Here is a 27,830-nt window from a genome sequence, read left to right as displayed (position 1 = left end):
AGGGCTGGCGTGTCCCCAGAAGCGTGAACACTCAGCGGGCCGACCAAAAACAAAACCATTTTTTAAAATCAACAGCCTGGTGTTTTGGGGGAGGGAGACGCCTGGGTTGTGAGCTCTTGGGATCAGCCCTTCTGTTCACTGCAGTCATGTTCTGACACCACTGGAGCAGCTGCGACGGGCCACCCACTAGAGGTCAGTGGTGGTGCACAGCAGCCAGTGTGCACTGCACAACCAGGAGTTAAAGACAAAGCCTGACACGGAGAGTCCTGGGAATGGAGTTTGCAGGCAGCTGCTGAGGAAGTTGGGACTGGACTGGAGATGCCACTTTCTCTTCTAATGGCTGCCAAGGGAAAGGTAGGTGAGCGTGTGTGTGTTTGCCCGGGTAAATGAAGTGCAGCTAAACCAAAGTAGGAGCATGAAGCTGAAGGTTACTGGGTACCTCTGAGCTGCCACGTTCGCTTTTCACTGTACAGCAAGAGCAGTAGATTACATTTGTTTTATTGGGCTGAGCAATGTTTCTATGCCTAGATGATAACAGGCAGACCCTGAATTCAATGCCTTAAGATCATGCCAGGTGTTAGGATCCGTCTTGCAAAGGGCTTCCAAACTAGAAATAACTAGGAACGACAGATAGCTTTAGGAAGCCAGACAACCTCTTTCATCAACTCCGGCTGAACTGGGCGTCCTTTTACTCAGCGATAGAACTGTACGTTTGTGTAGGATTACGGTTAAGGTCAGACAGATTTTAAAGCCAGAAGGGACCATTAGGATCATGTAGTCTGACCTCCTGCCAGCACAGGATATAGAATTTCACCAAGTGATTCCTGCGTCAGTAACATGTGGCTGAACTAGAGAGTGTCTGGGAGAATAACTGCAATTAATTGAAAGAGCGTATTCTATTTTCCTCTCCTTTCCCTTGAGTTAAATGATTCTGCAGTCATGAAATCCTTATTTTTCAGCAACTCTGTTAAACAGCTTAATCTCAATCCAAAATTAAAGTACTATCAACACATGCATCTCGTAAAAAAAAAGTATCCCAGCTACAACTGTGCTTAATTGTCTTAAGTAGTCAGGAAGCCTACTTCTCGCTTAGTCATTACTTGTCAGGGTTAATAAGCAACATGTTGGATAAGGGGCATTAACCAGGTAAAAAGCAAAACCTAATGACCTTTTCTCCCCCTGACTTTAACCGGAAAGAGAACTGGGATAGCTTTAAGGGAAGAACTTGTTTTAAGGTAAGAGACTGTTTGTGGCCTTTTTTTTACGTTCAACATGTAAAGGCGGAATTGTGAGTATGCTTCGGATATGCTGTGGTCGTGTAGAGGGAACTTTTCAAATTGCTATACAGTGTATGCACTATAGCCTCAGTCCTGCAACTGGATCTGTGGAAGCAGTCGAAGTCAGGGCACTTGCTTGTGTTCACACATGCCTATGCATTCCCCTGCAGTGTTGCAATGTTTGGGGTGCAAACACTACCAGGCACATTTAGAATGAGGGATGGGGAAGGAAGGGTAGTTTTGATAGGAAATTTTAAAGTAAAACATAACAAGAATCACTTTCCTTAAACACTTACATTTTGAGTCCTAATCCAAGATGACCATGTGCCATAAAGTGCCCTAAACATCCTCACTCTATGCTTCCATATGGTGGGGTTTAAACAGTCATGCAGATCCACATATTCTATTAAATTGTCATGGGGACAATATGTACTCCCGCACCTTTTGGGTTGATGATGGGTGCCGGTGACAGAAAACGTACAGTATTCTATTTGCTAATTCATAGGGGAGGAAAAGAAAGTGTTTGCCCTGCACACGTAGGGTTTTGCCAGGCTGAGTTAGTGTCTGCTCAGTGGAAGCCAATCAGCTGGTGCTTTTACAGTTCTTTTGGTTGCACAAAACACCACATTATCAGAAAAATCCAGCAAAATAGCATCAGTCCTCTGGACTAAGCATAATTCATCCTCCTTGTAAGACCAGCTCTAGACATGCAAGTAGTTAATGAAAATCCTGCCATAGGGGATGCTCACCTGGGTTTTCGAGGGCTGACATACTAATTTGTACCATCTGTTCTCAGGGCTTCCAGCAATCTCAGATGGCCCAGTGGAACAGGAGTGGCTATTTCAGGAGCTCTGGTAGCAGAGATGTGAATCCCGACCTTGAAGCTGAAAGACAGACTGCCTCCTTCAGTGTGGAGAGGCTCACTGCCATATTGGATGGAGGTGCTGACAACACCAGGACAAGGAGGGCAGTGGGTGAGTGGGCTTTAAAAGACTTGATGCTTCCTGGATGAGAGAGACACTTCCATGTCCCTGTTATGTCTGTAAGAGCAGCAAAGAGTCCTGTGGCACCTTATAGACTAACAGACGTATTGGAGCGTGAGCTTTTGGGGGTGAATACCCACTTCGTCGGATGTTATGTCTGCTTCTTCTCTGCAGTGGTGACTCTTATACCCAGTGAGGAACCTTCTCCTCAGATCAAACAGTAAAAAATGTAAGCAAAGAAAATGTCATAAGGGGCTTTTAGAAAGAGAGAGGCTTGAGGCCAGGACTCTCAGCTGATGTAAGTCAGTCTAACACCATTGGAGCTACACAAATTTACACCAAACTTTTTGCCCCACTTTTCCTCCTCCAGATCTCTGAGTGACTTCGTAGGGTGCAACAAATTAGGCAAAACATTTAATTAAGGCTCAGATTTTGTCATGGATATTTTTAGTAAAGTCAGGGACAGGTCACAGGCAATAAAGAAAAATTGACAGAAGCCGTGACCTGTCCTGACTTTTACTAAAAATATCCATGACAAAATGGGAAGGGGCTGGGCACCTGGGAGCTCTGGAGCCCCCACCACTGTGGGAGCTCAGAGTTCCAGGGTCCCCCTGACACACACCCCAACAGCAGGGAGCTCCAGGGAGCTCCCTGCCCCCTCCCTGGTGGCCAGGGAGCAGGGTTGCTCCATGATTTTGGGGAGAAGAGTGGTGGCTAAAAGGGGCAGCTGTGGAGGGAAAGCTGAGATGCAGCAACCACGTCGGAGAGGGTTGGAGCAAACAGCCAGTGAGCCAGAGCAGAGACAGTCCAGTGCAAACGGCTGATAGTTCTCTGAATGTCCGAAGGTCCCTGCTTTAGCTGCTTCAAGTCTCTGGCTGGGCTCCTCTCTGCAGTTTTATCAGCTGGGAGGTGCATTCAAAATTGTACTAAAGGTCACAGATTCATAACCCCAGTCTGTATACAAAGACCATCAAGTCCAGAACATTGCAAGCTTTCATAAAAGACTGTACTCAACATATTGTGCAACCAGTTGATTCAATTGCCCATTCTTTGGGGTTCAGACCCCTGTTCTCCCCCTGACTGTCACGCTCCCTAACGACAAGTGTGTAACTGATTTGGCTGGTCCTTTCTCCTGGGCCAGCTCTCTATGCAGCAGGGAATCCCAGAGTGCCTTGCTCCACATGTCCCCTGGGCACCGTTCCCCTGCGGAGTCAGTATGGGACAACGGTCGGGAGAGTCCCAGGATGCACTGCTACCAAGACAGTGAAGTAGCATGGTTTGGGTGGGCAGGCAAACACAGCTGGATACATGGTTGTGTTGTGTAACACCTGTTGTGTGAGCACAACGCAATGCTGTGACAAACAGCATGTCATGACCAGGTTACCATAGCGCTCACCATACTCAGGAGGTAGTTCAGCTACAAACAAAGCCTGCAGCTGTGCCAGTCATAGAATCACAGACTATCAGGGGTGGAAGGGACCTCAGGAGGTATCTAGTCCAACCCCCTGCTCAAAGCAGGACCAATCCCCAGACAGATTTTTGCCCCAAATCCCTAAGTGGCCCCCTCAAGGATTGAACTCACAACCCTGGGTTTAGCAGGCCAATGCTCAAACCACTGAGCTACCCCTCCCACCCCCAATGCCAAGGAGGGGGCCAGAGCAGGAGCACGTGTGGTCTGGAGGAGGTTTCTGGCCTTGTCATGCTAAGGAGGGCTGGAAAACCGATCACTACAATTAAGCTGTGAAGGGAAGAGGGGATTCTGTGAGTCTGATCAGGTTGAATCCTTGCCTGTGTAGCTCACATAGCCTCTGTCTCACCCGAAATAGAGGCTGGGACCAGGGTTGTCTGCAGAGACCTCTGCAAGGTGAGGCTTTCCGTGGCTGCAGCTTTCTTTCAAACACAGCTCAGGGTTTGCTGAGAGACTGATCATACTGGGGCAGAGGCACCCCAAGCTGTACTACCACATAGTGAGCCCTCCTGTTCTGTTTTACAGAGGCAGTTATCCACAGTGAGCCTGGCTTTAGCAGAGAAAACCAATACTTCCAGAGCCAGAATGAGAGGTATGAAGCAGCAGTCAGAAGGTCTGTTTACCTCAAGGAGAAGATGCATCAAATGGGATGGACTGAAGACGGGCCTGAAATTAAGTATTGCTACAGGTAATGGCTTTAGTATTGTTAATATTATTTTTCATTTAAAAAAATCTGTTTAAACCACACACACCCCAGTTAAGAGGCTGGAAGCTGCAACTGTTCATGGACTGATTAACAGGGGTTCCCCCACAAGCATGCTACAGATTCTTACTTTAGCACTGTGCCTGGGAGAAAAGAAAAACATTTGTATAAAACTGCAAGGGAACCACTCAAGAAGTAGCATACAGCTGCTCCTGCAGAGTAATAAACGTGACTCAACATACTGGAAATGAGAGTTGATCCAGCTTCCTCCCACTGTCCTTTCTCACGCACACCCTTCCCACGGGTGCTGCTTGTGAAGACAGATGTGGCCTGGATGAACTCAGGCTGGGCTCCCAACTCACGTAGTCCTTTTAAACAACCACAAGGACAACCAGAAACACATTACAAATTCTGAGTTAAAATGTGAGAATGGAAAGTAAGCATTTACCAGCGAGGTGGTGGCATGAGTCCCGGAACAGTAACTCCAATTCCCTATGAAAGGGTCTCATCCCCGCAGCTGAAGACAGAGAATGCCACCCCAACTGAATTTTTAAGTCTCTTCCATATGATAAAACGCTTCTCAAATGAAAGGCCACTAGTATGACAATCTGACAATGTGGTTTGCAAACAGGCACTGCAGCTCAGCTTTTGAATTCATGAACAAGGCAGGGAATTTACAAAGTTGTTGGATAAGTTCCATTTTTTAATTAAAAAAAGTTTGGTTTGTGCATTTATTTAGTTATCTGCATAAAGGGGGAAAGCTGCTATCCTGGGCTCTAGGCACCTTTGATATAATTTTTAAATGCAACAACAAAATAACCAGTGGCTTTGCTCGAACCAGAAAGTAAGAAAATAGCCGATCAGCACCCTAATGATACCCATCACACCTGCTTTCATCAGGCCCCTCTCCCCACTCACATCAATGGGACTAGTCATGTGCTTCCAGTTCAGCATGTGCATAAGTGCTTTGTTGAAACAGGCCTGGAATGCAGAGTACCTTGCAGGAGGACCGAGTCCCTGGCCTGCATCTCAGATAAAATCACTTGGCAAATTCTTCAAAGAGCCAAGTGCCTCACAGTGTTGGAGATAGTGGAACAGTAGCAAGTATCTCTAAAAACTGTTTTGAAAATTCATTTTTAATAATGTGTATTCCTAGCTAGCTAGAGTGTATCACTGCTGTGCAGTGTAATCTTTCTTCAAGCATTCCCTTACACACGTTTCTTCCCCCCACCTCACCTCCCACCCTAGGTGATCTTGAAGCTCTCTGAAGTCCTGTATAGCAGGAAGGGGATGATCATTTATTAAAGAGAACAGGTGTCCATCAGTTTTTAACAGAGGTGCCTCTGGTGGCACTGCAATAAAACAAGGGGATGCAAATAATCTAAGGAGATAGTTCTGATCAATCAGCTCCACTGAGCAAAGATTTCCACATCTGACAAAAGGTGAGCTACCTTCTGTACAGAAGGAGAAACTCCAGAAGGAAGGTACTTCAGACTCCTTCTACCTCTTCTCACTGTTTCTATTTTATAAAAACAAAATTAAATATTTTACAAAAGAGACATTTTCACCGTGTCCTACTGAAATGACATTATCTAAGTTCCCATGGGCTGTGGAACTTCAGAATGTGCCATTTTGGGATGGCACCATGCAGTTGAGCCGGCTGGTATGTCATCAGAGGAACTGAGTAGACATTTAAAAAAAAATTAGGTAAGTTCAAAGTTGTCTAAGTCCTAAGTGACAGTGGATGCAGTTCAGTCCGTTCCAGCTGAAATCAGTGATATTCAGTATTTTTGGTTGTGATTTAAATAGAAGGAAGAGGAAAGATGAAAGGGGGGAAGAGAAGAAAGGGTTAATAAAAATCAAAGGAAGTTTAGGGGTTGGATGGTGTTTTTTAGAATCTCAATTCAATACTACTAAGCTGATCGAGAGAGAGAGAAAGAGAGACACCTTTCCACGCTGCCAATTAAAAGACAAGGGAGGTGTAATCATCAAACAAATGACTCTCAAGCAAGGTATGCTATTAAAGACAAAATGGAAGCAGCTTTGAAGCATTATTTTTCTCGTACTTCCTGTGTATATGCGTTGTTACAAAATTAATTCAAAAGATCATTAACAATGGGAACTCAGAACTGGTATGTGTTGAAGATTGTTTCAAATGCTTTATGCATTTGCACTGTTGCATTAACAACATTCTTGGAACGAGCACTCATGCAGAATACTGTCCATACGTTCCTTCCAGGGCCCTTGGAGGAGACCTAGCATTTAACGTCCACAGAGTCTTTAAGAACAGTATCTTGGCCCTGGGAACAGATGAACAAATTGCCAAGTGGATCCCACTTGCTGACAAATACCACATTATAGGAACCTATGCTCAAACTGAATTGGGACATGGTAAGTCTACAGAGAAAATGTAGCATTTCCTTAGGAAGAAAAGCTGGCCCAGATGTTATAGTTGGTGCAAATTGGCTCAGCCTCATGGACTTCATCTTAGGATATGTCCGAAGATTGTTTACAACATGAGGTACCTTTTGGGGAAATGAGCTGCTCCCACCCAAAAAATTTCAGAGACTTGAGTTTAGAGGTTGTGGAGCTGTTCATCTGTGGATTGCATAAGAGTCCCAAAGGAAGAGGAAAAGCCTCTCTCGCTTTATAGAGATGGCAGGAAAAAAATGAGTGTCAGAGAAAGTCTGTAGAAGCAGCAAAGAATCCTGTGGCACCTTATAGACTAACAGACGTTTTGCAGCATGAGCTTTCGTGGGTGAATACCCACTTCTTCTTGCATCCGAAGAAGTGGGTATTCACCCATGAAAGCTCATGCTGCAAAACGTCTGTTAGTCTATAAGGTGCCACAGGATTCTTTGCTGCTTCTACAGAACCAGACTAACACGGCTACCCCTCTGATACCAGAGAAAGTCTGCTGGAAGCTGAGTTTTGCTTTTTGATTCTGAAAAGTTCAGGTGGTGGAAGGGGAAGACTTGGAGTTGGATGCCAGAAAACTGGGATCCAAGAGGGGCACCCTCATCCCAGGAGTTGGTTGGGGGGATATGTTTGGTTCTACATTTTCTATTCTTGGGAGAGGGATTTGCTAGGTTGCATCAAGGGTAGATGTGCCTGGAAGATGGGTTTTAGGGTAGCACTCACCAGGCTGGGTTCCAAGCCAGAGAGTAAACCACAAACCTTTGGTACTAGCTTCCAAAAAGGTGTAACTACTGCAAGTTAAGTGGCAAACTTAACTCAAGGAAAAACTGTAGTGTAAAAAAACTCCAGAAGCCAACAGGTTGGGCCCAGCCTTAAATATCCTATAGAGAGAGCTGCAAGAGCCTGCACTGAATGCACAGTCTCTGGCAGATCCTTCTCTCAGAGGAAGGGGCCTGGTAGGAAGGGGGAGCTAACGATCTACCAGAGGTCCAGTGTCGCTTTTCTGCAGTGAGGCCTCGAGGATGGGGTGTCTGTCTCTCAGGTGACCCTTCTGACATACTGAGGGATTATGTCCATTTATCTTTGTGCAGGGACATTTCTTCGGGGTTTGGAGACAACAGCGATTTTTGACATTTCCACTCAGGAATTTACACTGAATACACCAAAGATCTCGGCAATGAAGTGGTGGCCTGGAGACTGTAAGTACCAAACTCAGAATTACACTCTAGTGTTCCTAGTCTGCACCGTTCGGTCACCATCCCCTCCCGCTGCCTGACTTAACTCGTCATGTGGGTGTCAAGGCTGCCTTTGCTTCCCCATAAAACATACTGGGATTACTTTTTAAAGCTGTAGCCTGATTTGGGGTGTGTTAGTAGTGTGGATTTAATTTATCAACTTAATTTAATGTAATTTAATTATTTTTAATTAATAATATTAATAATTATTATGGATATTAAATCATATGGGTTTAGGCTTGCCAATTCGTTTGATCAGAAGATAAAGTTTGTCCTCAATCAGGCTTCACAGAGTTTATAAAAGGACCTTCGGGAGTATGACAGGAAGCTCACACTGAGACAGATATAGTCATAAAGACCTTTGATTAAAATCAATGAAATAGTAAGTAAATTGTAAAACAGTTAGAATTACAGAGTTGCAATTGTATTTCTGTTATTAAAGAGAAACATATGATAATACAATATTATGTGCTGCAAACTTAGGTTAATATTCACACTCTGTTTTAATAACCCGGTGTTGGAAGAAACAGGACCACACCTCTAGCAGAGGAAGCTAATGCAGAGCTGTTAAAGCTGTTTACTCTCTAACTTAACTCAGTAAACCTTGAACTGAAATAAAGTGTAGGGAGACCAAGCTTAGCCTAGTCCCCTTAAAACTTAAAGTTTGAAAAGAAACAAGGTCCTGCCTGTTAATAGTTAATAGCCGTCGTAGATGGGTAGCATCGATATGTTGTTGAAGATGGAGACAATGAAGAGTAGATAGGTGGATAGATTGCCTCTAAAATGGTGAAATGAATCGCCCTTTTATAGGGCATTGGTCGGAAACCCTTCCTCTTATGCCCAAATTTCATCCTTCCCCCACAGAAGTGTTAGGGTACACTTAGCCCATAGGCTAGTACGTATGTGCGGATGGATGACAGGTATGTACACACTTGTGGTGTACTTGTTAAGTCTGTGGCTACAACTTTGAAAAATCCCCTTTGCCATCCTTCTTTGTCTATTGGTTTAGGTAAAGATCTCTAGACATCTGTGTAGGTGTTTTATCTATTTGAGTAACAAATAGAGGTCATCTCACTTTCCTAGGAAAAGGGTCCCAAAATGTGCTAACTTTGCCTTAGCTTAACATACAGGGTTTGGGCCTGTAGGTCTCTTGCATTACAGCCAAACTTATTTTTAATATAAATCTATAAACCTATTACATCAAATACTCAAATTTCTAAGAAAAGATATATCTATGCAAGCGAGCAGATTAAACCTTAGGGCTACAGTGACTGGGTGAGCAATCTGTTTTAAATATATGAATAAATATTTACAAGTCAAAATGGACATGATTATCTAGACTGACCTCCTGCACAACACAGGCCAGAGAGATCCACCCAGTGACTCCTGCTCTGCAGGGAATCATTCTTCTCTGCTCCAAGTGACACTACAAGCCCAGTGACTTGTGGTTGAACTAAAGCAGATCTTGGAGTTACTTCCAGTCTCAGTTTAAAGACTCAAGGGATAGTGAATTTATCACCCCCGTTGAGAAGTTGTTCCACAGGTTAATTATCCCCCACTGTTAAACATTTCACCCTATCTCCAATTACAAATTTCTAGCTTCAACTTCCAGTGACTGGATCTTGTTAAGCCTTTGGGTCAGTCTACACTGCAGCTGGAGATGTGATTGCAGCATGTGCAGACACAGCTCAAAGTAGCTTTAACCTAGCACACTTGGGTAGCAAAGCAGTGAAGCTGCAGTAACATGGGCTGCAGCATGGACAGTTCTATCCTGCCTGGGCTCCTGGGTACTCACTTGGTTGGCTACTCCACGGTGCCATGGTTTCACTGCTGTGGATACTCTCACTAGCTCGAGCGAAGCTAGCTCAGGTACATCTACACATGCTGCAAGCCCACCTCCAAATGCAGTGTGCAGGGGCGGCTCTAGGAATTTGGCCACCCCAAGCACGCTGGTCCCGCGGCTCCGGGGGACCTCTTGCAGACGTGCCTGCGGAGGGTCCGCTGGTCCCGCGGCTCCGGTGGAGCAGAAGTCCACCGGAGCCGTGGGACCAGCGGACCCTCCGCAGTCATGCCTGCGGGAGGTCCACCGGAGCTGCGGCAGCAGCGGACCCTCTGCAGTCATGCCTGCAGCAGGTCTACCTGTCCCGTGGCTCCGGTGGACCTCCCGTAGGCATGACTGCGGAAGGTCCTGCCGGAGCCGCCAGCGCGCCTGGCGCGCTGGGGTCTGGAGCCAGCCCTGGCAGTGTGGAAATGCAGACCCTTTGCCTGCTGTACCAAAGGGCTCCCTCCTGTGGTGTGCAGTGATCACTCAATGTTTAAGGTGATTGCAAGAGCTCTGCTTTATTCTGTGTCCAGTTCCAACTGACAGTGTTTAACAAGAGCTTCACCACACCCCAAGCAGCATGTGTCTGAGAAGCTCAACCCTTAAAGCCACAATCCCCAATACCACAAGTAGCAGATGTCTTCTCCCTGCGGGTACTCATGGATCACAATGAACCCTGCGATCAGTTTGTACCAGAAGATGGCAGGCTTTCCCAAAGTACCTTTAGAAACTAGAAACCAGCAAAAGGACTGGGCTTTGTTTCCTTAGTCCGCACCTGGAAGGAAGGAATAGTTTTCTGGTTACAGAGAAGGATCGAACCAGGAGCCGTGGGATAAGGGCATTCATTTCTCGTGCTTGCATCCTTACCTGCAACACTGGGATAACACACACAGTACCCGCTCTGCAGGGGGTGGAGAGGCCAAATTCGCTAATGTCTGGAAAGCTACAGAAGTGCAGAGAATCAGCACCTGTACTCACAAGCCAGTGTCTCGGGTTCCCCTTGGTTTGAGGATGGCACATTCCACACACAACTGCAGAACCCAAGGCAATTACTACAAAATACTTAGCACGTCAATTGCATCTTAAATATTCTAGGACCTGTATGAGCATTAACTATTTACGTAGCATTTCAAAGGGAAACTGAGGCAGCAGGATTACATGATTTGCACAAGAAAATCCAGAAAGTGAACAGTGCTAGGAGAACTACTCAGGGACTTCCTGGCTCCCAAGGTCTCTGCTCAATATACTACATCATCTTCCTCGAGGAACCATTCACTATCGACTACTCCATGTGTTACGTCAAACAGAACCAATGTCTGCTGCATTTAACTGTAAAAGCATTTATTGTATCTAATCTTAGAGCAACCTGGTATTCTTTCCCCTTCTAGTGGGCAGGTCAGCAACCCACGCTGTGGTTTTTGCCCAGTTGTATATTAAAGGAAAGTGCTACGGTTTGCATGCCTTCATCCTGCAGATCCGCAGCCTTCATGACCATTCACCTGCACCAGGTAATTTACTCCAGATCCTACAATGATGCTTCAGTTTCCTTGTCTAATTCACTCTCAACATATTTTCTAAACACTGGGCCTCAATTTTGAATAGTCCTACATGGACACCTGACAACTGTCCCAATGTAGGACCAAGCAGGGGTGAGCTGCAGCTGGTTCGCACGGGTTCACGCGAACCCGTTGTTAAATTTAGCAGCCATTTTAGAACCGGTTGTTAAGGGCTGCTAAATTTAACAAAAGTTCCGGCCCAAACTCACTTCCCGCTCCTCTCTTGCTCCGCCCCCTTTTCCTCCCCCTCCCCTGCTTCCCGCGAATCAGATGTTCGCGGGAAGCCTGAACAAGCAGCATGGAGGCAGGTAAGCTGGGGCACGGAGGGGGAGGGGAGGTGCGGCTGGCTCAGCAGCTCCCGGTCCCAGACCACGGCTCCCTCCAGCCCAGCGCCGGCCCGGGGAGTCGGGCTGAGCGGCTGCCGCTGAGCGGCTGGGCCCCGGTGCCGGCCCGGGGAGTCGGGCCGAGCGGCTGGGCCCCGGTGCCAGCCCGGGGAGTCGGGCCGAGCGGCTGCCGCTGAGCGGCTGGGCCCCGGTGCCGGCCCGGGGAGTCGGGCCGAGCGGCTGGGCCCCGGTGCCAGCCCGGGGAGTCGGGCCGAGCGGCTGCCGCCGAGCGGCTGGGCCCCGGTGCCGGCCCGGGGAGTCGGGCCGAGCGGCTGGGCCCCGGTGCCGGCCCGGGGAGTCGGGCCGAGCGGTGCCTGCTCTGGTCCGGACGGGCTCAGGGAGTTGGGCCCCGCGGCGCCGGTCGTGGTCCTGGCAGAGTGGACCCGGTCCCCAGGCAGTGTGGTAAGGGGGCAGGGAGGGGGTGGGTTGTGGGGGGGTGGATAGGGGTCAGGGCAGTCAGAGGGCAGGGAACATGGGGATTGAATGGGGGCAAGGGTCCCGGTGAGCAGTCAGGAAAGAGCAGGGTTGGATGAGGTGGTGGGGGCACTCAGGGACAGAGAGAAGGGGTAGTTGTATGGGGTAGGGGTTCTGGGGGGCCATTGAGAATGAGAGGAGGGGTTGGGTGGCGGCAAGGGGCAGTCAGGGGACAGGGAAGGGGGGGATGGGTCAGGGGTCTCGGAGCGTGTGTGTCAAGGAACATGAGGGGTTGGATGGGGCACGACACCCCCCCCTCCCCGGGGGGGAAGGAGGGAACCCGTTGTTAAAATTTTGGAGGGAGGAGGGAACCGGTTGTTAAAAATTTGGCAGCTCATCACTGGGACCAAGTACTTATAAAGATCTTCCTGAATTTTCAGGGGAGTCACAAGCAATGCTTACAATTGTCAAACATTGGCCCAGCATAGCTATAAATATCCCAAGCCCTTTAACTGAAGAATCATTGGTAATGCCCTTTGGCAGCTTCAGCATAAATCTACTTTCAATTGTGAAATGTCAAGGCTTCTAGGTGTGCTGCTGTATCCAGTTTTGGTATTAACATTCGAACCCCATTCCCCAGGCAGCACCTATAAATCGGTCGATAGGTAAGGTGGGCAGACAGCCCTTTGGGACTCATTTACCTCCCTCACACCATGGGGAAAGTTTTCTTCAAGGGAAGGGTCAGGGAGTTGAATACCCTGTGCTAGATCTACAAATTTATTGACGTGTTAAGAAAAATAAAGTTCCAGTGGAAGTAAACAGGATCCATTTTCCCATTCCTTAGGGGTTATTGTGGGAGACATCGGTCCCAAAATGAATTTTGAACACATTGACAATGGCTATCTCATGCTGCAGAACATTAATATTCCTAGAGAAAACATGCTGAGCAGATTCTCTCAGGTACGTGACGCATTAAATTACAAACACCTCAAGCAGATCCTATAACATCTAGATTTATGGCAACATTTTATCCTCAGCTGTGCATACAACTTCACTTGAAATCACTGGGAATTGTAGATGAGGGTGGAATTTACCTGTATCCTAAGTGTACTCTGTACATCGGGAGTCACGTGAGCGGTTAAGGCAACGGCTCCCAAACATTTTCCCTCCATGATTCCATTTTCAGATGTATTGCCTCCCACTGCCCCAGGCAGGATGGAGGATGCCATTTAAAAATGGCAGCCTCCATGCAGCGTGATCTTGCACACACTGTACATGCAAGGTCATGCTGCGTGGAGGATGCTATGTTGCTTTACAAAATGGCATTTTGCTCTACAAAATGGCATCCTCTGCACCCTGTGACCTCCCACACGCACAGTGTGTGTGAAGTCATGCTGCATGGAAAGTGCCATTTTGTAGAGCAAAATAGCCTCTTCCATGCAGCATGACCTCACACGTACGGTGTGTGAGAGGTTGTGCCATTCAGAGAATACCATTTTGTAAAACAGTACCCTCCACACATGCAGCATTGCTACGACCTCATCCGCTGATGGAGTGACCCTGCTTGGGACCCAGTTTGGGAACCGCTGGGATAAGGATTATGATGCAGGCAAAATATATTGTTGTCAGCAGAAGAAAGAGCATGTGTATCTTAAAATGGGCACTTTATCCCTGGAATATTGAGCTCAACACAAAATGACCACAGAACCATCCCTTTTACTGAAGCCAACTACTGCCCTCCGTGGCTGCTGTTTTATTTCTCTGTATTTCAAAGTCTAGGTTCTACCAGATGGCACCTACGTGAAACGAGGGTCCGATAAGATTAACTACTTGACCATGATCGTGACACGTGTTCATATGCTTTGGACTGAAGTTATACCCATGCTGTTGAAGGCCTGCACCATCGCCACCAGATATTCGGTGGTTCGCCGGCAGTCCAAGTTGAACCCGGGGTAATGGCATATGGATAAACAAGGGGACAGGTGCAGTGTCACAGTGTGCCCCCCTTCTCTCTCTTCTGCTTTTATTCCTGTCTCCTTTCACATGTGATCTCATCACCATGTCATCAGTTTATTCACCTTTCTATTTGAGGAAGGAAATCAACATCTTCCATCGCTATTTACACTAACAGCTTTTCAGCCAAATCCTAGGAGACCCCATTCACAATTATTGCCTGAGATAAGACCCAAGCTTTATATTTATATAATCCAACAGCCAGGAAAGATCACTTATTTTCTCCCTGATTGGCTGCCCTTCATGATTACATAATCCAGCAGAATCTTGAAAAAAAACACTGATGGGGTAGAGAATTCTTCTTCAGTCCCATTCTATTAATGGACGAGACATTAAACTGATTCCCTAGTGAATGCAGTGTTGGTGTCACCATGTCATTCCCAGACCTGAAGAAGAGCTCTGTGTAGCTCGAAAGGGTCTCTCTTTCACCAACAGTTGGTCCAATAAAAGATATTACCTCACCCACTTGGTCCCTAGTGAATAGCTACATTGTACAGTGCAGAATTTTTATTAGCATTATAAGTCTCTGTGTAATGACTGTGTTTGATGGTTATTGTCCAATTGACTTCGACCCAAAACTTTAAACACTTTCATGATTTATTTATTTCAGAATTCCAGTGAAAACAAAGTCTCCTTCAAATGTGCAACCCAAACACTGCACCACTTTGCTAATAGGAAGCTGACTAGTTTAGTTTCATTGACAAGCTCAATTTTGGGAAAAAACTAAATACAGAAAAAAGTGAAGAATAAATTAGACTATTTAAAAAAGCGGTAAGGTCCAAATATTTTCATAAGAAATGCAGGGTTTGACCCACAGGATAGATTAAAGATTATAAAAGTATGATACCTAAACAGTGCACATTAAAAAAAATACATATTCTGTATTCAAGAGAGCTTTTGAAGTTTGACCATTTGGATTGGACTGTTAATACTGATAACAACACAAGACAATCTTTAAGTGTGTGTCTTTGTGTAAGGAAGTTGTTGCTGTTGCTTGGGTTTTTCCACTTCTATTTTCGATTTTTCTTTCTCCCAGTTGAAGAAGAAATTTTGCTAAAGCACCTTTAACCTTCTGTGCCTTTATTACAGAAACATCATCGAGAGTTGATCAGTTTGTGAGCTGCTTTCAGACCAAGGTTCCTGCCTTAGGGTGACCAGATGTCCCAATTTTTGGGTCTTTTTCTTATATAGGCTCCTATTACCTCCCACCCCCGTCCCAATTTTTCACATTTGCTGTCTGGTCACCCTATCCTGCCTGCAAAGCAAAAATACTTTGGGCTCCTTAGTCTACAAAGACATTTCACACTAAACTAAGATTATTGCTGTCCACAGCTTTCCATACTTCATAATCATAAATCATCTTCCTACAGTGACCCAGAGGCAAAAATCCTAGACTACCAGACTCAGCAACAGAAGCTACTACCTCTGCTAGCAACAGCCTATGCCTTTCATTTCATGAACGCCTACGTGAACGAGTTCTACAACAAAGGATACACAGAGATCAAACAGGAGAATTTCGATTCACTACCTGAGGTAATTTGCAACAAAAATAATAAAATAATCGTTACTATTATTTGCGCACACTGTGCATTTTAATCCTTAGATCTCACAAATAATTTACAAAGCACCCCACTAGACAGATGGGAAAATGAAGGACTAGGATGTTAAATGATTTGCCCAAGGCCCACAGAGAGATTACAACTCAGATGTGGACATCCAGAGTTATCTGCATGCAAAAGACAACATTTGAAAGGTTTTTTAGCTTGAGAAAACATTGTTTCAATGATCCGATAGTTCAACATGGCTCAAATTTACTTCAGTCTTTCCACACTCACAAAAAGTTAACTTCTGGAGTAGGGTTGCTAATTTTGGTGGCACGTATTCCTGGAGGTTTCATCACATGACAATCTTTAATTAAAGATTAATCTTTAATTCCTGGAGGGTTGGCAACCCTATTCTGGGCTGAGAATCAATATGTAACTTTTGGGGCAAACCAGTGAGTGCCTGTAAACTGGGGCGAGGGGCACACTCAGGGTAGGTGGAACAAGGCGTGAAGAGGAGAGGCAGGGGCAGAGCAGGAGCAGAAAGAGGCAGACCAGGTCTGGGCCCTTGGAGAAAGGGATGGGGGTTGAGCACCCCCAGAGAAATGAGGAAGCCAGAGCCTGGGACTCCTCCATGTGAATGCTGCGGCATGAACTAAAAGGTATCTAGTTCACATTAACACACTCCTCTTCAAACAGGACTAAGTTAATGCAAACTAGCTACCTTTTGTTGCACACGGGAGAGTTACAGTGTAGGAATGCTGCAAGTCACGTGCCCATAGTCCAAACTGCAGGGGCACGTAGACACAGCCTATGAATCACCTGGCAGCAGGGTTTAGAAAAAGTGCACATGGTCTGAGCATGTGCAAATTCGCAAGGACACACATGGACAAAAATCGGGCCCTTGAGTTTGCACGTCCATGCAGCCAGAGGACCTACACTAAAGAAGTCAGACTTACCAGAGAATACCGTAATTTAGCTTTTTGTAAACTTTTAAATGGCCTTAATGACATAAATTGTGTGGCCAAAGGCCAAACTCCTTCACTGTTAACAATGTATCTGCTTTATACAGCTTCATGCGCTTACTGCAGGCATTAAAGCCATAATTACAGAGCACTGCACTGCGGGAGCGGAGGTCTGTCTCAGGGCCTGTGGAGGCCATGGTTACTCTGCGCTGAGTGGACTCCCTCTTCTGTATACTAAACTAGCCGCTTCTTGTACTTACGAAGGGGAAAACACAGTTCTGTTCCTGCAGACTGCCAGGTAACTCTTCAGCCCTGTTTGTGTAATAACCTGCCTCCTAGTCCTCGCGCTCCTTACAGCATCTTCTCCAAAGCAGTCAAGGACCTCAACAGCTTTCCTATACTGCATGCCCAAAGCAAACCCATTTCACAGACGATTCAGTTTTCACTCCAACAGGCAGGGAAGGAGGGGGAACAGTCGCTGCCCGTCCCTAGTGCTTGGGGTCTTGAGAGTCCATGGGGAGGATGGGGGGGGTTGTAAACAGATTGGATACGTTGTACCTATCTCAAGAGCCTGTCATTGGGAGGTGAAGTGAAAATACCCCTCCACACGATAAGTTAGGGAAAAGAGTTTTCAATGGAATTTGTTGCCTTTTAAGGTAATTTTAAATTAAGCTTCAATTTTGAGAAATTAAACTTGTTCCACTTAGACCAGGCTGTGGCATAATGTTGTTTTCCCTTGGATACATAGACTACTAATTATCTGCAGTGAATAAAACACAGTAAAGGTGTTTTACTAATTGGAGTAATAAAGCATGCACCTAGCTAAAATGGGAAAAATCTAGTCCGCATCCCGAGAGAGAGAGAGATCCACACCACACCACCACCGCCCACCCACTGCGTTTGCTGGCAGTACCAGCAGCAACGCCACAGATAGGACGGACTCAGAAATGACCTCTGTACTGAATTACTCCTGGAGATGGTCCATCCAGGTCAGCCACATCAATGGGACTTGGTGGTGAAGCTCACACTGCTTCTGTCTGTCTAACTGTCCGCGGAAAAAGAGATTCAGTATTTGGGGCTCTCATGCCAGCATCTTTCGTGCTCATGCACAGTTTTTTTTTTTAAGGGGATAAATACACCAAACACAAATTGGTTTTAACTTTCCTTTTTTGTGGCTCATGTAGTTTTAAAGAGAATTATCTAATCATCACACAGATGGAATCATGTTAACAGTAATAGCAATTCTAAGCATTCATCAGGACTCACACATTAGCCAGGCCCATCACATCAGGTTACTGCAAACAGCACGCAGAAAACAAAATTCCCCTTAACGGGTGGGTTTTAGACTTTTGACAGGACACAGTAACTCTCTGCTCCTCCCTCACCACACAGAGAGGCTCATGACACCTTCCAGTAGTTTGCACAGAACAAACAGGTTCAGTGCAGCCTATTGCATCTGCAAAGAACAGATTCTTCAAGGATGCGTGTCCGAAAATGAAAACTAAACTAAAATTCGACCCAGGTTTGAAGTCCGCTAGTTAAGCCAGACTCACAAAGCCACGTTCTTTCCCCAAGCTCTGTGCACCACTGAGGCGGAGTGCTTGGCTCCCGTAGAGGAGTGGGGAGCAGCTTGGGTTACTAAGCAGCCGAAAGGAGTCCTTGCTTACCAAGTGGTGTAGGGCCTGTCCAGCCCTGCTTGTTAGCTGGATGTCAAATGAGATGTAGTCTGGGTGGGGATGCACAGGAGGAGACAGGAGCTTGTGACAAGGAAATGAGGAACCTCTTTCCCCACCTCATACCAGAGGAGAAAGTGTCCTACATTTTGACAGTAAGTCCCCAGGTTTCCAAACCGTGACCTGGTATGTATTCAAATACACTTCCCAGGGTTTGCATCTGGCTTCAGCCGAAGAAGCCTCAGGTCTCCGCAAGAGGGGTCTCTTTCAGGACATGGTGCAATTTTGGAAACATCCTGAGATGTGGACCCATTCTGTTACCCTGTTGTCAGGTTTCTGGTAAAGTGCCTTGCAGCAGTTCACTCTGGCCAGCCCATCCCTCCATCAGCCGCCTATTTGTCTTCAGTGGACTCTGGAAAGTGTCAGGCACGGACCAAGATGGACTTTCTCAAACCAGACATTTATGCAGAGGCCTATCGGCACAGAGCAACCAGGTCAGTAAAGAGCAGCTGGAGGAGAAACTTTTCCAAGTTTAACATTCAAGTAGTCCTTGAATTCAAATCCTTCATCACAAATAAGGAAGCCACCAAAATCGGCTTCTTAGCCTAAAAAAGGAGACGGTAGTTTAAATGTAGCAAAAACCTGTGTCATGCCGTTCTGGCAGAAATTAAGATTCCGCCCTTTCCTCGTGGTACCCTTGCAAGTGAGTCAGTTTTCCCTGCCCCAGATCCCACTAATATTAAATTTCTAATGCAGAATAGGAGGATTTTTAAAGCCATGCATAATTAAAGCTGGCAAATTCTGAGCAGCACTGGGTTCTAAAATAAAAATAAAAATCAATAGAAATACAAGTCACCAAATGGAATCTCTGTCATCCAGAGAGATTGCTGGGCAATTTAACTCTGTGCCATTCTAAACGTTGCCAAGAAAAATAAAACATCAGATGCTTAAGAAACTAATTCCTTCTCCAAATGGTCTGTCTAGCACAATGGAGCTCCAACTCGGATTCTAGCCATGGAGTCCTACAACAAATTAATAGTAATGATACAAGTCCACACATATATAGGTTATACACATTTACAGATCAAGTGATGTTGCGGGTCTCTGGAACCAAGGACAACACAGCAAGCCAAATCCTCCTCCTGTTTACACCAACGTAAATGCAGAGTACCTCCCCTGAAGTCACTGTAGATTCATACTGTAGTATATTAGAACAGTATCTGGCCCCGTGTACTGAAGGCAGCACTGTCAGAGACCAGTTATAAATACTGTCACCATTTCTTTAAAGTCATTGCTCTCTCTCACATGGATCCCAGCTAAACAGAGATGTGAGCTGCTGTGGGTGGAGTTGCCTGAGTACTTTTCTCTGACTTGTGGTTAGATGGTTTCAGTTTCCATGGCCAAAGCTCTTTGCCTTCAGGGTACCTGAAATGAAATTCATTTAAAATACTCACTTCAGACATGTCTTTTTGACATGGTGGGTACATAGAGTGGTGAATAGAGTGTGTGTTTATAGACACGTACAATAGAAATAATTTTCTTCCCAGGCTCCTCGGAAATGCAGCAACCAAACTACAGGGTTTGGTTCAGTCAGGAGCTGAACAGCATGAGGCATGGAACCAGTGCACAGTACAGCTTGTACAGGCTGCGAAGGTTAGTACAAATCCAGTATTCATTAGCCCTACTAGGTATGGCTGACAATAGACAACAGGAACCCATGGTCAGCTTAAACAGATTTAGTAACATTCCCAATTATTTACTCTTTGTATGACAGAAGCACCTATTCTATTCCATACAGCTTATACCTAGAGCTCCCAGCTGAGATCAGAGCCCCATTGTGCTAGGCACAGAACAAACAGAGTGAGAGACATTTCTTGTCCCAAAGAGGTTACAGACAAGAAAACAAGAGGCACGAGGGGAAACAGAATCCAGAGAGGTTAAGTGACTCACCCATCGTCACACATCAGCCAGTAGCAGAGGAACTGGCTCTCAGTTCTGTTCTCTCTTCACTGAAACGCATCACAAATCACCATTTAACTCAATTGCCATTGAAAATATTCATTCATTTCCTTTTGAATTCAGTGCTAGAATCAGAAAAAGTTGTAGGGTCATTGGGCGAATTTACCCCAACGTAAGTTTATTGAAGTCTCTTAGAGTAACGCCCAGGGTGAATTAGGCCTATTATTTCCTTTTTAGTTTTAAAAGGCATTTCTACTACCAAAAAACAGGAATAGTGATAAGTCTGATACTGTAACTTCCACCTTAAAAGGAGGAAATGGAATAAATAAGATCAATTTAGCGAGACCCGAAAATGACGTGGGAACTAAAGCAGGCAAAATATACATTCCTCAAACTGAAATTTTGCCGAGACAGAGTTAACACCCTCTACACTTCAGCTCTTTAATGGAGCACACCAGGGGAACCATTAGAGAAACCTCATTCCAGGGGGAAATGAAAAGACTTGGAATTTCATTACAGCTCTAGTAGGCAACAGATAAAAATAAGTTATCTGCAAAGTTTCAAACTTTGCTGCAACCATGTTAAAAATAAAGTTATCCTCTTGTTCCCCTTTTATCTGAAGGAGAATGTTTTCGAAAACAAAGATCTATAGCTCATTTGTTTTACTAAAATTAAAAAGTTTAAAATCTAATTTCTTCTGAAATGTGCACTTATAAGCTCAGCTTCAGCCTGAGACTGTCCAAATTAAACTGGAGGAAGTATAGCTCCCTCACAGGGGTTGTGTATAAAGGAAACTGACCAATCAACTGCAGCCGCATTGCCTAGATGTCCCCTTAAACTGGAAACTGCACCCAGTATGTTTAATCCAGCAGCCAAAGTTCACCACAGTGCAAGTGCTTTCCATCAGGAAAATACGGACCAGTGCCTTCGAAAACATTAGAGCGGTTTTTCCTCTCCAACTAATCGCACTTTCAAAAGAAACAGTGCACTATGATCTTCCAGGTCAACGTAATCTTTCAAAAGCAGAAGTAAGTAAATCCACTCTGAGCAATACTGGCTCTCTCTAATGGTATTACAGTTCAGCCAGCTGCCCAGCGCATGTGTTTTCACCCTTTCTGGTAGATGGAAGAGCTGCAGGCAGCCTCAGTGGAGCAGGGTATTCAGCATGCCTAAGTAAAAAAGTGCAGCATTTATTATTAGGGATGGTTGAAAAATTGGAATTCTTTTCTGTGAAACAGTTTGAATGGAACCAAGTTTTTTTAGTTAGAAGTTTTCCAAAAAATTGTCCAGTGAATCAATCTGATCAATTTCTTTCCATTTGAAATGTAAATAAAAGCTTCCATTTTGGAGCCTGCCCTCTCCTCTCCTGACCCCCAGAGAAAGGGATCAGGGACAATAAACAAAACATTTTCATTCAGCCTTTTCTGTGCACAAATCCGGATTGCAGGCTTGATCCTGCACTCATTCAAATCAACGACTGAACACCCCCCCCCCCCCCATTGACTTCCCTAGTCCATGATCTGGGAGGCAGGCAGGCGGGCGGGGATGAGAGAAATGGCCCATGCGTCGTAATAAGGGCCAGGAATGTCCTACCAACTGTGGAATAGAAGTTCAGTCAGCTGAGAGACAGACAGAATTTGACCAGGATTTGTAAATAAACAAAACACTGATTAAAGAATGAGGAGCACTTGTGGCACCTTAGAGACTAACAAATTTATTTGAGCATAAGCTTTCATGAGCTACAGCCCACTTCATCGGATGCATGCAGTGGAAAATACTGTAGGAAGATATATATACACAGAGAACATGAAACATATCTTCATGTTCTTTTTCATGTTCTGTGTATATATATCTTCCTATTGTATTTTCCACTGCGTGCATCTGATGAAGTGGGTTTTAGCCCACAAAAGCTTATGCCCAAATAAATTTGTCAGTCCAAAAGGTGCCGCAAGAATGCCTCATTCCTTTTGCTGATACAGACTAACACGGCTACCACTCTGAAAACACTGATTGTATCAGGTGTTTATCAAAGGAAAATACAGTACTGAGTAAAGAGAATGGCAGAGCAGGAGTGAAAATGAAGTGAAGCTCGAGTTCCATGCTGAATTTCCCAGGTCTGTGCAAGTGACCCAACCCAGGAATGGAATTAGAACCCAAAGCATGGTCATTTGTAACTTTTCCCACCACACTTCCTGCTTCACTGAAGACAGCCCTGAACACACATCATTCTGTGACATCTTTAGCACACTAGAAAATATCAAGATTTCAGAGGGAGAAAACGATATTATTCGTATTATTTCTGGGCAGAATTCACCCTCTCCACTACTCCCACATAGACTTCTGTGCTTAATGATTCACCCAAGCAGCCTAACATTAACTCAGTTTGCATATTTCACCTTGGAGTTCAGCTGTACAGCTAATTATGCTCATTAGCAGGGATCATTTCTTTTGCTTTAGGTCAGCAGCCCAAAGGCTTTCCATCAATTACCTAAAACAACAAAAGCATTGTAAGCTCCTTGGGGCAGGGATGTCTTTTGTTCTGTTTGTACAGCACCGAGCGCAACAGGGTCCTGGCCCAGGACTAGGGCTCCTAGGCACTCTAGTAATATGAATAATCAATCATCATTAATTGGAAAGATGCACATTCATTTGTCACTCCCTGAAGAAAGACTGAAGTCTCCTTAGCTCTGAGCTCCTGGGAAGGTTGAGTGCTGCATGCTGCTCCAGTGCGACATCTGCGGTTGGATGGATTTGTTTTCCCCTCTCAGTCCACACTGACAATATTTTGAATAAGTGTAAGCCAAGTCTGGAAGCACTTTTCTAATCCTTATCACAGCAGTTCTCAAAGGGTGGGTTGTGACCCCGTTTTAATGGGGTCGCCAGGGCTGGCGTTAGACTTGCTGAGGCCAAAGCCAGAGCCCGATCACCCAGGGCTGGGGCCAAAGGCATTAGCCCTGGGCAGTGGGGCTCAGGTTACAGCCCCCCCACCGGGGGCTGAAACTTTGGGGCTTCGGCTTTGCCCCCTCCTGCCCAGGACGGTGAGGCTCAGGTGGGCTCAGGCTTCGGTCCTTTGCCCCCTCCTGCCCAGGACAGTGAGGCTAAGGTGGGCTCAGGCTTCGGTCCCCGCTCCTGGGGTCATGTCGTAATTTTCATTGTCAGAAGGGGGTGGCGATGCAATGAAGTTTGAGAACCCTGCTTATCACTATCACAGTGGTGTCCCCCATTCTCTTCCATACAGGGCCGGCTTTAGGCCGATTCCCCCGAATCAGGCCCCGCGGCCTTAGGCGCCTTTTTAATTTTTAAATTTTTTTTACATACCTGTCTTCGGCGGCACTTTGGCGGTGGGGAGTCCGGAGCGAGTGAAGGACCCCTCACCACCGAAGTGCCGCCAAAGACCCGGACCGCCGCCAGGTATTCAAATCAGGCCCCGCAGTTCCTAAAGCCGACCCTGCTTCCATACTGTAGAAGTCAAACATGAATGTGAACGGCCTAACCAGAATAAAAACTGGCCGTTTAGAAAATGGCCAGTGAAAATGAAAGGTTTTATGCCCTTTGCTGGAAGGCTTAGGTCACTCAGCATAGCCCTTATCACTGGAGACATTTATGAGGATGCATTCACAGTTGCATGTAACTCTTTTCTAGGCTCACTGCCACTACATTGTTGTGAAAAACTTCATAGACACAGTGGAGAAACTTAGAAATGAGGCTGAAATCCAGAAGATTGTGAAACACCTTTGCGACCTTTTTGCATTACATGGTATCTTCTCAAACATGGGAGATTTCCTGCATGCTGGGTACATATCTGGGGACCAAATGGACATGGTGACTGCATCCTACTTGGACCTACTCGCTGTCATTCGGTGAGCTATGATAGCATAAGAAAGCTAGACAGCAGCCTTCCCTCCGTGCCCCACAAGAGGGGGGGAATGAGGTTAAATAACTTAAGGATAGTTAAGTGTGTCACCATCACCAAGCCTGATGGGATGTCAGGTTTACATTTGTATACAAGGCCTATGTGCAAGCTTTATTTTTACAGTTAAACAGATTTAAACCCTTAGAGGTCTGAAAAAACAACACGTCTCAGGAGTTCATAAATTGCCTGCTTTCAAATAGCTTCGTTTTTAATCATTAAAATGTTACTACCAATTAAAGGTAATGTCTCAGGTACTTTAAATTCAGCATTCCAGTTTAAAAAGAGTTGCATGCACATAAGACTTTTCTCACACAGACAACAGTCAACTAATTCTTCCTTGGCTTGAGATATTTCTCTGCGGTGACTGGATTGCAAACAATGTGGCATTGGCTACTGCACGAGAAGCACAAAATAAAACAAACATTAAACCGACCACATGTGACAGTGCAAAATGTAATTCGTTGCCTTAATGGTGAAAAGTTAGATTTTAGAAATGGTTGTAATTGTAATAATCTAAGAGGTTATTAGCAACACAAGCAAGAAATTTTTAAGTACAATTTTACCCTGACTGTGGCTTTAAATTATACTATTTAGAGAAAAACGATCTACTTAAACTAGGAAGTTAAATAGCAACCATGCAGAGTGTCTTGTAGCTTTTAAACATCCAGTAGTACATGCTAACGTTAAAAAATAAAATAATCCTTGACCCATTGAATACTTTCTGCCATTTTACAAGATTTCTTAGTTTGTTTCAAAGTCATGTTTGGTTATAATCAGAAAAGATGAGAAGTTTTTCAGCCATGACTTTTAAACAAAAACAAAATTAACCATTGAGTCATTTCTCAGATAGCACAGTAAATTAATCCCTTACAACGTTTAAAAAGCTGTTTTCACATAGGATTTACTTTTCATAATAGAGCACTGCAATTTAAATATTCAATTTCATTGGGACTTTAGACTAAATTGTAAGTTAATTGGGATTTTGCACACAATAGTAAGAATACACCCTACAGAATGGACTAGAAAATAGCAATTGAGGTAGCACGCATTACTACTAGAATTTCTCAACCAGGATTCAAAAGGTAGCAAACCTAAACTGAATTTTCAAAAGACCTTGGCCGATGGAACAAATAGTCAAAGATACTTCTGAGGTCAAGAATTTAACAGGACTCAAGAAAGGAGTGCCCATTTCTATGAGATAATGAAAACATGCATGGAGTCAATATTTAGGATTAAAATGAAAACAACCAAGAGTTTTAAAGGGATACAAACACTCCAGCTTTGGGACATGAGACCATCTCATTGACAGGGGCTCGGAAGAAACAGCAGGTTCTGACAGGTTTCCCTCAGGGTGCCACTTGGAACTGGGGTACCACTGAGCCCGCCTGACCCACCAGACTGGGCTCCCTTTAACTGGACTGCTGTGACAAGCTGCAGACCTGCTCCTGGTCTCCCTCTTTCACCAGCATACATACAGGCAGGGACACATCCAGCTGTTGTAACATGCAAACAGGCTTTCTGACTAGCCCCTGCATGGGAAGGCTTCACCTAAGGAACTGTCTAGATACGGAAGTGCACAGCCCCCTCTGGAGCGCAAACCCAAGATACATCGTCCTGTGCGGTACAGAGCTGTACACCATAAGCTCATGAAATTCACTCCCTCCCTCAATGTGGAGAGAGCTATGCAACAGGTTTTTGCCCCCTATTTATGAATTCCACACACTGGGTTAAGACAAAACAAAACAAGTTTTTTAACTACAAAAGGTAGATTTTAAGTGATTATAAAGAATAGCAAACAGAGCAAAGTAGATTAACTAGCAAATGAAACAAACATGCAAGCTAAGCTTAATGTACTAAAGAAACTGGTTATAACTAGCAAATTCTCACCCTAAATGTTGTTTTAGGCAGATTGCAGAGGTTCTTGAAGGCCAGCTGCTCTTGCCTGCAGCTTAAAACTCCATGTATTTCTTTCAAAGGCCAGACATCTTCTAGCCTGGGTTCAGTCCTTTCTTCCCCAGTCCAGTCTGAGGTGTTTATAGCAGTCACCTTGGGTGGGGAGACAGTGAAGAATGAACCACGTTGAGGTCACTCCCCTGCCTTAAATAGGTTTTGCATATAGCAAAACTTAGTTTCCAAAACTTAGTTCCCACGCCAGTCAGTGAAAACACACTGGTATTCCAAGATGGATTCCAGTACCAGGTGACTTGATCACATGACCCTGCAGCCATAACTCAAAGGCTGGTTGTAACATCCTCAGGAAGACTTCCCAGGAAGGTGAGAGATTAGTATCTTCTAAGACCTATTGTTCTTCCTAATGGCCCTTTCCAGCCAGCAATCTAGACTGATTGCATTCTGCACATTCCCCAGGTGTACACTCATTTGTAATAGCTGCACAGACAATATTCCGAACTTCAGATACAGAAATGATACATGCATACAAATAGGATAATCATATTCAGTAAATCATAACCTTTCCAATGATCTCACATGACCCATCTTACATAAAATACATCTTAGTTATGTCATAATCACTTCATAATATCTCTATGAAAAATATGGGGACGTAGTGTCACAGGTTATTTCAGAACTACCTACTACAGCGTTTCATGCAGCTGGTACTGGCTATTGTCAGAGGCCAAGATTCAGCCAAGTATTTAAACACCTCATCACTGGTGACTACTCAGGTGCTTAAAGTCAAGCATATGCTTAAATGCATTTCTGAATCAGGGCCAGAGATAGAATACTGGACTAGATGAGCCATTGGCCTGTAATTAATTATGTTTATCTCAATATACTACAGTTCTGTTGTCCTGAGGAAGCCCTAACACGTGTAGATTTATGGACATTTTGAAACCAACATGGTATTTCACCCATTGCTTAGTTCTTTGTTTATATGATGACATTATCCAGTGCTTGTTGAGACCCTGGTTTTTTAAGGAGCTTTTCTAACAAGTAAATATAATTTGGAGGCATATTATTGTAATTCCACTTTAATTTCCTCCATTTATTTTTCAAAGGCACTAAAACCAGAACATCATTTTGTGAATGAAATAAACATTGTCATTTATTTAGTTATTTTAAAAAATAAATCCTCTATCAAACTTTATTTTTTTTTAAATTAGTAATGCTCTTTAAAGGCTTTCTAAGATTAAATCTCTTAGATAACTATTTTACCAGTGGCAGCAGCATGAAGCAGTGAATTTCTAATGCAATGATTAAGATTTGCATTTCATTAAAATGACGAGTGTCACTGCTTTTGATTGCGTGGTGGCATGATGCGACTGCTGTGTGAAATACCATCGCGATGTGAAAAAATACCGGCACAAACCTAAGAACCACTTAAGCCCACCCTAAGACACAAGCTGCAGGGCCTGCTGATTAAGTGCACCACATAAGATTCAATCCTGAGTAAGGGACAAATCCACGGAGGTGCCAAGCACCTTCAACTGCCATTGACCCCAACAGGAGAAGAGAAGGCTCACCACATTGGATGATCTGCCTCTCACA

General features: G+C 44.9%; 1 protein-coding gene across 1 annotated transcript in view; it reads left to right on the top strand.

The window, feature by feature from the left end:
• Positions 1-215: 215 nt before the first annotated feature.
• The window catches only part of ACOX2 (acyl-CoA oxidase 2), a 31,363-nt gene continuing 3,748 nt past the window's right edge, over positions 216-27,830 (top strand). The window contains exons 1-13 of the mRNA XM_045023694.1: positions 216-354; positions 2,074-2,251; positions 4,254-4,416; positions 6,671-6,822; positions 7,941-8,048; positions 11,295-11,414; positions 13,104-13,219; positions 14,039-14,211; positions 15,643-15,805; positions 16,886-17,076; positions 18,784-18,945; positions 19,999-20,104; positions 24,053-24,270. Of these exons, the coding sequence (XP_044879629.1) occupies positions 319-354; positions 2,074-2,251; positions 4,254-4,416; positions 6,671-6,822; positions 7,941-8,048; positions 11,295-11,414; positions 13,104-13,219; positions 14,039-14,211; positions 15,643-15,805; positions 16,886-17,076; positions 18,784-18,945; positions 19,999-20,104; positions 24,053-24,270 (1,886 nt within the window). The 5' untranslated portion in view covers positions 216-318. The remainder of the gene's footprint in view (positions 355-2,073; positions 2,252-4,253; positions 4,417-6,670; positions 6,823-7,940; positions 8,049-11,294; positions 11,415-13,103; positions 13,220-14,038; positions 14,212-15,642; positions 15,806-16,885; positions 17,077-18,783; positions 18,946-19,998; positions 20,105-24,052; positions 24,271-27,830) is intronic.

The sequence above is a fragment of the Mauremys mutica genome, chromosome 7 (genome assembly GCF_020497125.1).
Source record: "Mauremys mutica isolate MM-2020 ecotype Southern chromosome 7, ASM2049712v1, whole genome shotgun sequence".
Classification (NCBI taxonomy): Eukaryota; Metazoa; Chordata; order Testudines; family Geoemydidae; genus Mauremys; species Mauremys mutica.
This window is presented reverse-complemented; position numbering and strand designations above follow the sequence as displayed.